Source organism: Chlorocebus sabaeus, unplaced genomic scaffold (assembly GCF_047675955.1).
Source record: "Chlorocebus sabaeus isolate Y175 unplaced genomic scaffold, mChlSab1.0.hap1 unalloc_scaffold_298, whole genome shotgun sequence".
NCBI classification, from domain to species: Eukaryota; Metazoa; Chordata; class Mammalia; order Primates; family Cercopithecidae; genus Chlorocebus; species Chlorocebus sabaeus.
The window spans coordinates 240,446-254,259 of record NW_027327590.1 but is presented as its reverse complement, the minus strand read 5'-3'; the positions used below and the strand labels follow the sequence as shown (position 1 = coordinate 254,259).

Sequence of the window (13,814 nt, the reverse complement as noted above, 5' to 3'; positions counted from 1 at the left end):
TTGCCTCTAAATCATATTTATTTATTTATTTAATTCTAAGGCTTTACAGATGAATAAGGAGGCAGTTTGTATTGAACATATTTTTTGCATGTGAGCTTGAAACAGAGGGTCGGTTTAAATCTAGGTTTTTCCCTTCCCAGTAATGCCTCCTTTCATCCCAGGTTTTCCAACAGGAAATGCGCTTGTTTGCTCACCTCTGGGAGGGGGCTTTGGCTAGGAATCCACCAAAGCCAGCAGACACCAGTGGGCTGCTGGAGCAGTCTGGCCTTTGTTAACCCTTTAGGAACCGTGGGCTTCAGGTTTTCAGACCATCCACGGTGAAGGTGGCCACAGGGGCCTGGAAGCTTTCCCATCCTTCCTGCAGGGATGGTCCGTTTCCCTGCACGGAGCTGGGCACATGGGTACAACACCCCTGTCCTGTGCCGTCGGTGGCTTTACCAATTTTGCATAGCAGCTTTTGAGCTGATCCATAGCTCTGATTGGCTGTTGAGGATTTCATGGATTCCTGTACCCCACCGGGGGGCCCAATATGCTGACAGAAGTTACATTTGTAGTTGTGGTGCTGCATATTCATGGGTCCAGTTAGAAGGCTTTGATTCTTTCTAAAGGGAAAGGCATCTCTGAGGGGTCACTGTTCTGACACAGTCTCCTAAAACCTTGCTGTCAGGTGGGCGACAAAACAGGACAGGAGGGTGATTTTGTAGGAGAGTCGGGCCACGGGCCTGCGTGTTCTCTCTGTCCCCGTAGTGCCGGAGTTCGTACGTGCTCCAGGCCCCGAGTTTGCGTTGCACATAATTCTAAAGGGCTCATGGCAAGCTGCGCCGGGGACACAGAGGGCAGGGATGGGGGGACCCTGCCCCCAGTGGACCAAGGACTCACTGCCGGACTCTAATATGTCTAGGTGTTTTTGTGACTTGCAGAAATACCTCCATCTTGTCTGGGCCTGGATCCACAGGAGACCCTGTCGAAGGTGAAGAATGTTCTGGAACAATGCAAGACCTGCCCAGGCTGCCCCCTGGAGCCAGCGTCCTGGGGTCTCTGTGCGGCATCCAGCAACGTGAGCTTGCAGGACCCCGAGGACCCCTCCTTCTTCTTGGAAGCTGAGGACGACTGGGAGGACCCAGAGGCCCTGAGCTCACTGCTGCTGTTCCTGAACGCCCCCGGGTACAAGGCCAGCTTCTGTGGCCTGTACGACGTGGCACTGCCATGGCTGAGCAGCATGTTCTGCAGCTTTAGCGACGAGGAGGAGCTGACTGAGTGCCTGGCACATGCCCGAGGGGCGGCCAAGAAAGCTGGCCTCTTCATGACCAGAGTCCGTGCCATCGTGGACTGCCTGGTGGCCCTGGCCTGGCTTCACGTGCTTCATGGACAGAGCCTGGTGACCCTGAACATCCTGCAGTCTGTCCAGGATGCAGTGGTGGCCAGAGAGGACCAGAGGGTGTAATGGCCAACATGCTGGCCGTGGCTGTGAAGAGGACAGGCCGGACGAGGCAGGCAGCTGAGGGCTACTACTGCGCCTTATGAGCGGCTTGGGACCTGGGCCATTGGAGGAACCAGGCAGTGGTGCTGGCCAATTTCGGGACCCTGTGCCTGCATGCAAGTGCCAGCAGGCTGGCCCAGCACTACCTCCTGGGGGCCATGCAGCTGTTCTCGAGGCTGCCCTGCAGGGAGTGTGGCCGAGACTTCACCCACGTACTCCTGCAGCTGGGCCACCTCTGCACCCGCCAGGGCCCAGCCCAGCAGGGCAAGGGCTACTATGAGTGGGCCCTTCTGGTCACCGTAGAAATAGGCCATGTGGAGAGTGAGTGCCCTAGTTCCTCCTGTGAGCCTTCTGGGGCCACTCGGGTCAGGGCTCACCTGGGGTTTATGATTCAGAAACAAGTGGTGGTTTTTGCACCATCGAAAGTGCTGAGCCATGTCCAGCAGCAGATGTTGGCAAGCGCCCTGGAGACAGGCGGTTCCCATGCAGGGCCAGGCCCTCTGTGGCCTACTGAGGCAGCCAGCTCTTCCTGGTTTGCCCAGGGACCATCCTGCCTTGGGCACTGAAAGTCCTGCATGCTGGGAATTCCTAGACATAACCCTGGGATCAAGGCAGGCTCGGCTGCGCTGGGACTTCGGGCCCCACCATGAGCCAGGCCCTGAACACCAGTTCTTGTGCCCGTGTTATCTGCTTGGTATGTTGGCAGCCTGCGCACCTGTCATCCCACTTCACAGAGGACACGGGGGCGGGTGATTGCCCAAAGCCGCAGAGCAGTTCATGCAAAAGCAGCTCGTTGTGCAGTGTGCCAGGCCCCACCCACAAATGGGGCTTGTGGGGTCCTCGGGTGGCAGAGACTGAGCGTGGGAATGTGAGCTTCAGGCCACAGAAGCCACAAAAGGGTGAATGGCGTGATGGCGGGGCAGCACTTGGCCCTGGGTTAGGGAAGCCTCTTTAGTCTAGAACCAGAGGGTTGAGAGCATTTAGTCAAGTAATAGTTGGTGGAGGAGAGGCTGGTGGTGTAGCCTGTGTGAAGGCCTAGGGGTGAGAGAGTGGGGGTGAGTGGTGGTGAGTGAGTGGAGGTGTGATGGAGTGAGTGGGGATGAGTGGGGGGGTGTGAGCGGGGATGAGTGGGGTGTGATGGGGTGAGTGAGCGGGTTGAGTGGGGTGTGAGTGGGGGTGAGTGAGCGGGAGTGGTAGCGGGGATGAGTGGGGTGGGAGCGGGGATGAGTGGGGTGTGATGGGGTGAGTGAGCGGGAGAGTGAGCGGGGTGTGAATGGGGGTGAGTGAGCGGGAGTGGTAGCGGGGTTGAGTGGGGTGTGAGCGGGGATGAGTGAACAGGGCTTATGCAGGGAGGTGCAGAGTTGGGAAGGAGTGGGTTGGGTGCTGGATGGTGAGAAGCTCTTCTGGAGAGCTAAGCAGGGCCTGGGGCCTCAGGCTGTGGCTTGGCCTTTTCCGCAAGAGCACTGGGGAGCCATGGAGTGCTATCGAACAGTCACTGCAGACTGAGCAGTGAACGGACAGTAGGTGGGCAGGGCTGTCCGAAATCTAGGCCACAGAGAATAGATGAGGAAGTTGAGTCCAGGGAAATGGCTGAGACAAGGGATACTGTTGTGGGACCCTCTGTCTTGCAGCGCTTTGTCATGGCATAGTGAGACCACTCAGAGGTGCCTCCTGTGACCTGGACCAGAGCCCCAGGGGCTGTGACCAAAGCTGCCCATTTCCAGCACAGGCCTGGCACCCACTCCTGGCCCTAGGAGGGATAAGATTTTGGAAAGGACCGTGTGAAGGGGCCCCGGTCCCACACATCTGCCCAAGGAAGGTTGGGGGGTTCAGACCCAGGCTTCTTCCCCAGGGACATTCTCTTACTGGAAGGAGACCCTCCAGGAACCCAGTGCCCCAGCCCCCACTGCAGCCTCCAGTGGCTCTTGGCACAATAGCCTGTGGTACCTCCTCCTACGAGGCCCTCCCCGGGGTGCTGGGGGATTCAGACTTGGAAATGCAGGCCAGGGAACGGGGATCATGCTTCCCTGTCTCCCCACCCTGCGCTGAACGATCGAGGAGACCAAGGGCGGGGCTGATACCCCACATGCTTCCTTGGGGTCATTTTTGAGTCACTTTCGGTAGTTTGTGTCCTTCTAAGAATTTGGCTGTTGTGTCTAGATGGTCTGGTTTGTTGGTGTACAATTGTTCGTAGTGTTTTCGTGGAATCCTTTTATTTCTGTCAGGTCGGCAATAATGTTTCCTCTTTCATTTCTGATTTTAGAAACTTGGGTTTGTAATTTTTTATTTCTTCATTTTTATTAGAGATGGGGTCTCATCATGTTCCCCCGGGCTGGTCTTGAATGCTGGCCTCACGATCCTTCCACCTCAGCCTCACAAAGTGCTGGGATGACAGGCGTCAGCCATGGTGCTCAGTCTCTGATTTTAGTCATTTGTGTCCCGTCTTTCTTTCCTCGGTCAGTCTAGTGAACGATTTGTGAATTGTGTTATTTTCAAAAAACCCACCTTCGGTTCTGTTATCTCTTTTGTTTTTCCATTCTCTGTATTTTTACTTTCCATTTCCACTCTCACGTTTATTATTTTCTTCCTTTTATTCACTTTGGGTTTAGTTCTTTTTCTAGTTTCTCAAGGTGGAAGGTTAGGTTTTTGATTTGAGATTTTTCTTCTTTGAATGTAGACATTTACAGTTATAAATTTCCCTTTCAGCACTGCCTTAGCTGCATCTTGGAATTTTTGATACGTTGTGCTGTTTTTATTTTTAAAGACAGAGTTTTGCTCTATTGCCCAGGCTGGGGTGCAGTGGTGCAATCTTGGCTCACTGCAACTTCTACTCAGGTTAGAGCCATTCTCATGCCTCAGCCTCCCGAGTAGCTGGAATTACAGATGTGCACCACTCCACCCGGCTAATTTTTGTATTTTTTTAAAATATAGAGACGGGATTTCACCATGTTTCCCAGGCTGATCTCAAACTCCGGGACTCAAGCGATGCTCCTGCCTCGGCCTCCCACAGTGCTGGGATGAGAGGCGTGAGCCACCGCACTGGCCGGGGCTGTGCGTTTGTTTGCATTCTTCTCAAATTAGTTTTTGGTTTCCCTGCTGGTCTCTTTGACTCACTGGTTGTTTAGGAGTGTGTAGTTTTCACATATTTTTTGAATTTCCCACATTTCCTTCACTGTCGATTTCCAGTTTTGTGCCAGTACAGCTGAAGAACACCTCTGCTTTGGTCTCAGTCCTTCTCCATTCACTGAGGCTCGTTTTGTGGCCTGGCACATGGTCTGTCATGGGGAATGTCCCATGGGTGCTCGAGAGGACTGTGTATTCGGCTGTTGCTGGGTGGCGTGTGTGACAGATGTCCATTCGGCGTACCTGGTTTCCTATGTTAATCTCCGGAATGTTTCTGACACTAGAAAATCAGGCTTTGGGAGAGGCCAGTGAGCCTGTGGCTAGGGAGCCTGGTTGCATGAGAGAAGCATGTGTGGGAACGCCAGGGGCCAGCTTTGAATCCCATTCCCCCAACATGATGCCATGTGTGGCAGACGTGATGCTTGGCTTTGCTCTCTCAGGGTTCCATCTGTGACAGGGGCCACTTGTGCCCCTGGCCTCATCAGCTCAGGCTGAAGGCAGCCCTGATCCTGGCCAGAGGGTCTTTGTGAAGCAGAAATAGATGGCCTGGTGCAGGTGCCAAGCCCCTGCTGTTCACTCTGTGTCCATCCACAACCTCGGCCCTGGGAGTTGTAAAGAAGGCCGGCCTGTACCATGAGCATCTACACCAAGATGTGCCCATGTCACAGTGTGCTTGGCGTCTGCCCTGGCACAGGTGCATGGCCTGTCTGCGCTCAGGCGCCCCGCCTATGGGGCCCAGGCTCACAGAGGTGTGAAGGAGGCAAGCAGGGGCCTCCGAGCCCAGCCAGCCTCGCTTCGATGCTGGGAGACTAACGTCTTCCATTTTGTCTTCTGCCCAGACCAGCTGCGGGCCGTCCAGTGGCTGTGCTACTTCTACAGCGCCGTCATGCCCAGCGAGGCCCAGTATGTCATCTACCACGATCTCCAGCTCTCCCTGGCCCGCAAGGTGGCCGACAAGGTGCTGGAGGGGCAGCTCCTGGAGACCATCAGTCAGCTGTACCTGTCCCTGGGCACGGAGCGGTAAGGGCTGGTTTTGCAGTGGTGGAGGTGGGGGCGGGCAGGGAGAAGGGCACAGGGAAGCTGGCCCAGGGCCCAGCAGCCCCTCTCCTTTTGATCATTTGGTGCTTTGGCATCAGATGCTTTGAGCTGGCCGGCCTGGGGTCATCCCAGGGCTGCTGCTGGCCCATGAGTCCCAGCTTGAGCCTCCCTTGTTGGGGCAAAGGTCACCTCAACCCCAGCAGAGGCAGTAGGTGCACTCTGGGCTGTTCTTCCTACTATGGTGGCTTTTGTCATCTTACCTGTGCCTGCCCCGAATCTTCACTCCTGGCCTTCGTCTGTCCCCTTAAATGTGACCACAGCAGCCACCTGTGGCTTCTCTCCCACAGAAGACAGATCCAGTTGTGTCACCTGCTTCCCTGGGGCAGGGTTTCAAGGTCTCACATCCCATATTTGGCCTAGTCAGCTTCCCCCAAGCATCCTGACCTGGTGGGGTAACCATGGCCCTGACCACCCCACCCATAGGGCCCAGTGACATTGCTGCAGTCCCAGCCCCTTGAGTGTTGGACTTACTGAGAGAGCAGAGAAGGAGCCAGATTCCATAGGGACCTGGGAGACTGACTGTAGTCTTGGCCTCAAGTTCACAGAAGGAAAATGGGCTAGTGTGCTAGAGCCATGCTTCTCAAAGTGTAGTCCCTGGACCAGTAGAGCAGCATCCATGTCACCTAGGAGCTTGTGGCAAGTGGGAGTTCTAGGGCCTGCCCCAGGCCTGTGGAGTTGGAAGCTCTGGGGGCAGGGCCAGCAAGCTATAAGGACAGGCCTCCGGGTGACTGTGATGCCTGCACACCTTGAGAACCATCGGCCTAGATAGCCTCTGAACACTAACGGCTCCTGGTGCGTCTGGAGGAGACACAGGCCATGACTGGGAGGCAGGGGAGATGGACTAGCACACTCCTCCTGCCACAGGGCAGCATGATGCTCGATTCCCTCAGAAGGATGTCCTTCATCTTTTCCATGCCGTGTGTGTTCACTCTGGCCATCCCAGCAGCCTGGGAAGGGCAGAACACTGCACACACAAGAGGGCCGTTCCCAGTCCCCACATGCCAGATTCATCTGTCACCAGACCCACGGGAGGAGGCAGACTGGTTCCAGGAGGATGAGAGTCCTTGTTCTGACACCTGTGTCTGATTCCAGTGATTCCAGGGCCTACAAATCCTCTCTGGACTACACCAAACGAAGTCTGGGGATTTTCATTGACCTCCAGAGGAGAGAGGAGGCACATGCCTGGCTGCAAGCAGGGAAGATCTATTACCTCCTGCGGCAGAGCGAGCTGGTGGACCTGTACATCCAGGTGAGTGGCAAGGGATGCAGGAGGACTCCTGTGCTGTTCACTCTCTGTCCATCCACCCATCCATTCACCCTTCCATCATCTATTTACCTGTCCATCCTTCCATCCATCCATCATCCATCCATCATTCATCCATCCTTTTATCATCCATCTATTCACCCGTCTATCCATCCATTCACCTGTCCATCCACCCATCCGTTCATCCTTCCATCACCTATTTACCTGTTCATTCTTCTATCCATCCATCATCCATCATCCATCCACTCGCCTGCTCATCCTTCCATCCATCCATCCATTCACCTGTTCATCCATCCGTCCCTTTATCATCCATTCATTCAGCCACCATCCATCCATCTGTTCGTCCGTTCATCCTTCCATCATCCATCCATTCACCTGTTCATCCATCCATCATCCATCCATCATTCATCCACCTACCAATTGATCCTTCCATTCATCCATCCTCTCACCCATCCATCCATTCACCGTTCGTCCATCCACCCACCCACCAATCTACCTATTAATGCATCCCTCCATTCATCTATCTGTCCATTTGTTTATCCATACATTCGTCTGTCCACCATCTATCCATCCACATGTACATACATCATCTACCCTCCACCCATCCATACATTATCTACCCACCCATACATACACACATCATTCCACCCACCCACCCATCCATCCATTCATCCATCCATCCATCCATCCAAGCATTCATCTATCCACACACCCTTCCATCCATCCATGTGTCTTCATCTCGTCATCCATTCATCCATCCATCCACTCATTCCTAAGCCACTGCTGAGCACCTGTTGTGTGCCTTTTCCCTCCCTCCAACTGGTTCCCTCACATCCTCCTCCGGTGGCCAGCATCTTCTCCCTGAGGGCAGAGGCACGGCCCCTCACAGTGCACAGCACTTGCTGGTATACAGCACATCCTCAAATAATGTGACCACTCAGTTAACACACAGAAGAACTTGCTCCAAGCGACACGTGGCACACCTCCTTACAAAATGAATCTATCATAGTGGCTGTTTTCAGAGGCTTTCCGAAACACTGTGTGATCTGGTACAAATTGTGAAGCCCAGGAGCCTGGTGAAGCTTTCATTATTGAGCACCTGCTGTATACCTCCTTGAGCTGAGGAGAGGGATCAAGAGCTCATGGCCAAGAGGGGACCAGGCCCACCCACAAACACTGAAACACTGCTGATGTGGCAGGGATGTGACAACGCAGAAAGGAGACAGGGGCTGGGCTCCCAGCAATTTAGGGGCCACGGAGACTGGTTTGAGTGCAGGGGGAGTGGGCTAGGGCTACCCCTGGTGGTAGGATTCACAGGTGTCGGGCTCCTGGGCTGCAGCTGCTCAGTCACCTCCTGGCACTCAGGTGCATCAGTTCATTGTCCTCATGCCAGTGGTGGGGGCAGCCTCCATGCACAGGGTCTGAAAAATGCTCAGGTGTACCTGTAGTGTGTGGGAGAAAAGAGGCTGGCAAAGGTGCGCGTAGCCACGTTGCTAGGTGTGGGTCTGGAGCGAACTTCTGTCTCCTTTCAGGTGGCACAGAATGTGGACGTGCACACAGGCGACCCCAACCTGGGGCTGGAGCTGTTTGAGGCAGTTGGAGACATCTTCTTCAATGGGCCCTGGGAGCAGGAGGAAGGCATGTCCTTCTACCGAGTGAGCTGGCCTGTGGGCTGATGTGGGTGGGCCTCAGTGGGGCACCTGGTGGTCTGAGGCATATGACCATGCCGCTGCCCGGGAAAAACGCTCGGAGCCTGGACGTGACAATTGCTCTACCCTTGTACCTGATGACCTCAAGCAACCATGAGTGGGAAGTCCTGTCCCCATCTTCCAGATGAGGAAACTGAGGCTCAGAGAGGCACAGGGACATGTCAAAGGACACACAGCATATCAGTGGGAGGCCCAGGTCTGCATGTACCCCGAAGTGGGACGACTTCTCCTTTCCTCTGAGCTCACAGTGTGGCTCAGCCCTGGGCACAGATCAGTGTGGTGTTTCTAGAGCAGAGAGGAGGTTGGCTCCCCCCAGTCAGACCCCCAGTGCTCAGGTGGGAGAGGCTGGTTTGAGGCTGTCGGGAGTAGCTGGATGGGCCTCAGGTGACTCTTCAGCCCCCAACTTGGGTGTCTGAACTATGTGTTATCCCACAGCACAGAGCTGTGTCGAGGTGCAGGAGTAGCTGGGGTGTGGGAAGCTCCAAGCACATGTTTGAGCTCTGACGAGGACTCTGCGCAAGGTGGGTGCTGTGGGAAACCTGACCCCACCTGCCTGTGTGGTAGGACCAGGCCCTGCCCCTGGCAGTGACTACGGACAACCGCAGGGTGGAGCCGCAGCTACAGCTGTGCAGCAAGCTGGTGGCACTCCTGGTCACAATGGAGAAGCCACAGGAGGGCTTGGAGGTTGCCCACATGGTCCTAGCACTCAGCATCACTCTGGGTACGTCCCCTGAGCCCCCACCCTGCCAGGACCCACACTTTGCCAGAGCCCAGCCTCTGGGTCTGCAGGCCAGGAGCTGAAACAGCTGCTGGATTTTCCTGGTCTCCTGTCCAGGCAGGCAGATCTGCCCAACTGGCTTCCCCGTCCGGCTGTGAGGAACAGCCCGAGGTCTCTCACGCAGTGCAGAGTTCCCTGCCTGACTGAGCTCTGCTTCCTCTGCCTGTTCCCGCTGCTGACCACAAGGGCCGCCCAGTGTGCCCTCTGCCTTCTAGACATGCCAGGCATCTCGTTGGTCCCTGTATGTGCCAGGCTGAGTGGCATATTCCCTTTGTCTTGTGCCTTTCCCACCGTCATCAACCACACGGCTCTCTGGCTGATAAAATCCCAGTTCCCCTTCCAGCAGTCTGCCCCTTAAGGCCGGGCATCCCCTGGTGCTGTGCCAGGGTCGTCTGTCCCCCTCCAGAGACAGCGAACCCTAGGCAGGCCACATGTGCCAGTGCCTTGTGTCCTGTGGACCAGTACACAGTAGGTGTGCAGCTGACTTCCCAAGGTAGGGGGATCTGATGTCACATCTGTGGGTTGCCTGCAGCTGGGGTACCCGGGAGCACCTGAACTGCATGGGCTCCCCTGGTTAAAACCAGTGAGCAGAGGCAGGTGGCTATGTGTAGACACAGAGCTGGGCCATCCAGGTCCGACTTTGCCAAAGCCTCACAGTAGACAGGGGCAGGCCTTATTAATTCTGCTTTCCAGACGGGAAAGTGAGTCTGGTGACCACAGGTGCCTGGAGGCAAGCCACGAGTGCTGCCTGGGGTCTGTATACCTGCTCCTGAGGGGCCTGTGCCCTGCCTGCCCCAGGGAGCCACGTCCTCACACCTGCCCCTTTGGCCTGCACCCCAGGGGACCGGCTGAATGAGCGCATGGCCTACCACCGGCTGGGCCATGACAAGCTGGCGGAGCACTTCTACCTCAAGACCCTGTAGCTCTGCAACTTGCCACTGGGGTTCGACGAGGAGACCCTCTACTACGTGAAGGTGTACCTGATGCTCCGTGACATCATCTTCTACGACCTGAAGGTGGGAGGGAGGGGCAGGGCTCGGGGTGTTCCCAGTCCCCTTGGAGTGGGATCTCCACCCAGACCCGAGGCCTGGGTTCCAGCCTTCCTTAGAAATGGCCCAGTGGCCGCCCTGGAGCTCTATGCCCGGCTGGAGGAGCCAGCAAGGTTAGCAGATACAATTCAGCTCCCAAGATGGCCAGGCCCCACCCTCAGGAACTCAGTCTCAGCCGGGGAGGCTGACACATGAGTGGGCAATGGTGGCCTCTGGGTTAAGGAGGAGGATTGTAGTCAGGGAGGCCCTCCTGGAGGAGGTGACATCAAAGCTGAGTCTTGACAGTCAAGTGTCAAGGTGCATTTAACAAAGAAAATAGGGTCGGGAGAAGGACATTTCGGAGGACAGCATCATCCTCACATTGAATCCACGTTGCAAGATCCAACCCAAATCCTGGCACCTCCTCTAGGAAGCCTGCGCAGGGTGCCAGCCTGCACGGAGCAACTCCTTCCTGGAGTCCCGAGACACCTTGAATCTTCACATCACCCAGGAAGGGTGGGGTGGGACCAGTATCTTACCATTGGGTTCACAAACAGGGAAACCCCAGCTCAGGGCAGGTGCAGTGGGGCGGGGCCCCAGCCAGCCAGGCTGAGGCCTTGCTGGGTCGGGTGTGTCTGGAGGGGACGTGCTGTGCTCTGTCTGCCCCAGCCTTGCAGGGCTGGAGAGCTAGGACTGGCAGACTCAGACCTGGGCTGTCTCCACCCCTCTGCCCCGCAGGCACCGCCCTTCCTTAGCATCACACCGGCACCGCGTCAGTACTCGTTATGGGCTGAGGGGCCAGGGCACTCCAGTCCAGGGGCCGAGATCTTGGAGGCCTTAGAACAACTTGAGGAGCGGGGCAGCCCTAAGACCCTGCCCTGTATCCCCCACTGCAGGCCTACGGAGGCCCGACATGCCTCAGCCCAGTGCTGGCGACACCTGGTGGTCAGATGTGGTCCCTGTGGCCTCCCAAGTCCCAGCCAGACATGGAGGTGCCAGGTGTCAGGCCCAGGGGGACGCTGCTCACTGCTCAGGGGCTTGCCTGGGACCCAGGGGGACGGGCCTCCCAGAAGAGGCCTTTCTCTCTCTGGGTCAAGCCTGCCGCCCACTCCGCCTGTCCAGGAGAAAGGAAAGCGCCAAGTAGTACCTGAGAGGCCAAAGTCCATGGTTGGGGTCGGGGGACAGTGGCCTCCTTCACCTCCTTCCCATGCACAGCCCTCTGGGCCTCATCGTGAGTATGCTGTCAGCGCAGGCCAGCTTCCCACAGGGAGGCCCCCTTGGAATTCCCCAAGGGCGGCTGTCTTTCCAAGGCTACACCCTCCTCCTTGTATAGGAGGCTCTGGACCCAGGGCCCAGAGGAGTGGGAGAAAAAGCCGGGCTGGATGGGACCTGGAAGGCTGGCAGAGAAGCAGGGGTAAATGGGCATCTTTGCCAACTGCCTCTAAAATGGTGTCCCCTTTAGTCTACACATGAGAGTGAGCCCTGGAATAGGGTGGATTAGGTGTGTCCTGGCTCAGCCTGCCACTCAGTAGCTGCTGTACACACTACAGGCAGATGAAAATGCACACAGGCACAGGCACACACAGGTGCGCGCACACACACAGGGACACGTACACACAGGCACATGTAGAGACATATGCTTTGGCTGGCTCCTTCCTGTTTAGTTGGGAAGTCCCCACCCCTTCAGGAAGCCTTTGCCTTTCACCCCTGGCTGAGTCTGGGACCTCCTGGGCTTCCCTCTGCCACAGCCCGGACCACCCTGTGTGGTCAGTGTTCACTCCCAAGGCCCTCAGACTGGGAGCAAGGACGTTAGGCTCAGCCACGCACCCAGCACAGAGTCCAGTGTTCGGCTGGGCTGGGGGCATTGGATGAGCAGTGGCGGTGACTTGGGGCCTTCTCACGCCCCTGCTCTGTGTGTGGGGTGGGACAGTGAGGGAATGGACTGCTGCATCTTGGACTTTGTCATTGGGAGCCATCTTGAGATGGTAAAGAGGGACAGGCCAGGCATGGGTCTTAGAGAGGTCCCTTAGGTGACCCCCATGTGGAGGAGGAGCCTGGGGAGAAGCCGGGTGGGGGATGGGAGGGTCAAGGAGGAGGTCTGGGAGACGGCATCCCATCCCAGCGATGGTGAGTTTGAGCCAAAGATGCATTGACAATGAGAGTGGATGTCTGGGGAGTCACACTCCGTCAATATTTCAGGGAACATTGCCAGAGTGGACACCTGTGAGATGGTTTTCTACCTGGCCTGGCCCCTGGAGGGCCTGGAAATGGTCAGCATGGACAGGGGCCAGAAGGGAGCCTGGGTCACTCAACACTGTGCCCCTGCTGTGGCTTGGAGCCACGGGTCCTGCATGGAACTCTCAGAGCAGGCACGATCTGCCCTGACCTCAGCCCATGGGGAAAGCAGCCACTGCCTGCAGAGAGGGTGGCACTGGGGCAGGAGGCTTGGGGTGAGTGGGGTGTAGGGACAGTCAGGAAGGCTTCCAGGGGTATCAGGGTCGTCCCCACCTCCTGCAGCTGAGACCACAGCAGTGTCACAGGCTTCGGGGTTCATGGGGTGAGCCAGCATTGGCTGGACATGTGGAATGACCTGGAGACAGGAATGGCCTCTGGGAAGATGGGCTCCGAGTCCCCCTTTTGCTGAGCATGGCCTGTCCCCTTCAGAACCCATTTGATGCAGCCGGGTACTACCAGCTGGCACTGGCAGCTGCCGTGGACCTGGGCAACAAGAAGGCACAGCTGAAGATCTATACGCGGCTGGCCACCATCTCCCACAACTTCCTCCTGGACCGCGAGAAGTCGCTCTTCTTCTACCAGAAGGCCAGGACCTTTGCCACCGAGCTCAACGTCCACAGGGTCAACCTACCTCCTCTGCCACACTGCGGGTGGGCCCCTTGGTTGACCCCAGCCACCCTCGCTGAGGACAGCATCCAAGGGAGTGGGTATTGTGCAAGGAGGATGGTCTCCTGCCTCTCCTGGTGTCTCCCATGGCTCATTTTCTGGGAAATGGAGGAATGAAAGCAGGGTTCATATAGCAATAAATTTTTTTTTGCAATAACATACCGAAGTCCCCAGGGCATCCTTCCCTGTGTGCTTCCTGGGCTGGGTCTAGGGGCCAGCTCCTTCCCTTGTGGCAGCCCTCTGATCTTGGGGATGAGAAGGACCCTGAGTCCAACAGACCTGGGCCAGGTCACCATGAGCCTCGGTTTCCTCGGCGGCCAGAGGGGAGATGGTGGTGGAACTCCCTGGGCAGCTCCCTGCTCTCCCTGCTCAGAGCTTTTACTGCAGGTCTCGTACTGCCCTTGCCTTTAACCTTCAGGCCACTATGCCCAAA

The 13,814-nt window shown here is 56.7% G+C and overlaps 1 protein-coding gene across 12 annotated transcripts in view; it reads left to right on the top strand.

Moving 5' to 3' along the window:
• Positions 1-13,542, top strand: part of LOC140711211 (SH3 domain and tetratricopeptide repeat-containing protein 1-like) — a 45,032-nt gene extending 31,490 nt beyond the window's left edge. For 7 of the 12 annotated variants that reach the window (XM_073014122.1, XM_073014117.1, XM_073014116.1 and 4 more), the window contains 6 exons: positions 921-1,801; positions 5,443-5,623; positions 6,794-6,950; positions 8,498-8,603; positions 10,293-10,468; positions 13,145-13,542. In XM_073014122.1, coding sequence (XP_072870223.1) covers positions 1,639-1,801; positions 5,443-5,623; positions 6,794-6,950; positions 8,498-8,603; positions 10,293-10,375 — 690 coding nt within the window. In that variant the 5' untranslated portion in view covers positions 921-1,638 and the 3' untranslated portion in view covers positions 10,376-10,468; positions 13,145-13,542. Of the gene's footprint in view, positions 1-920; positions 2,380-5,442; positions 5,624-6,793; positions 6,951-8,497; positions 9,955-10,292 lie in introns of those variants that run through there. The other 5 variants (XM_073014110.1, XM_073014112.1, XM_073014111.1 and 2 more) reach the window with 5 other exon arrangements.
• The last annotated feature ends 272 nt before the right edge of the window (positions 13,543-13,814 follow it).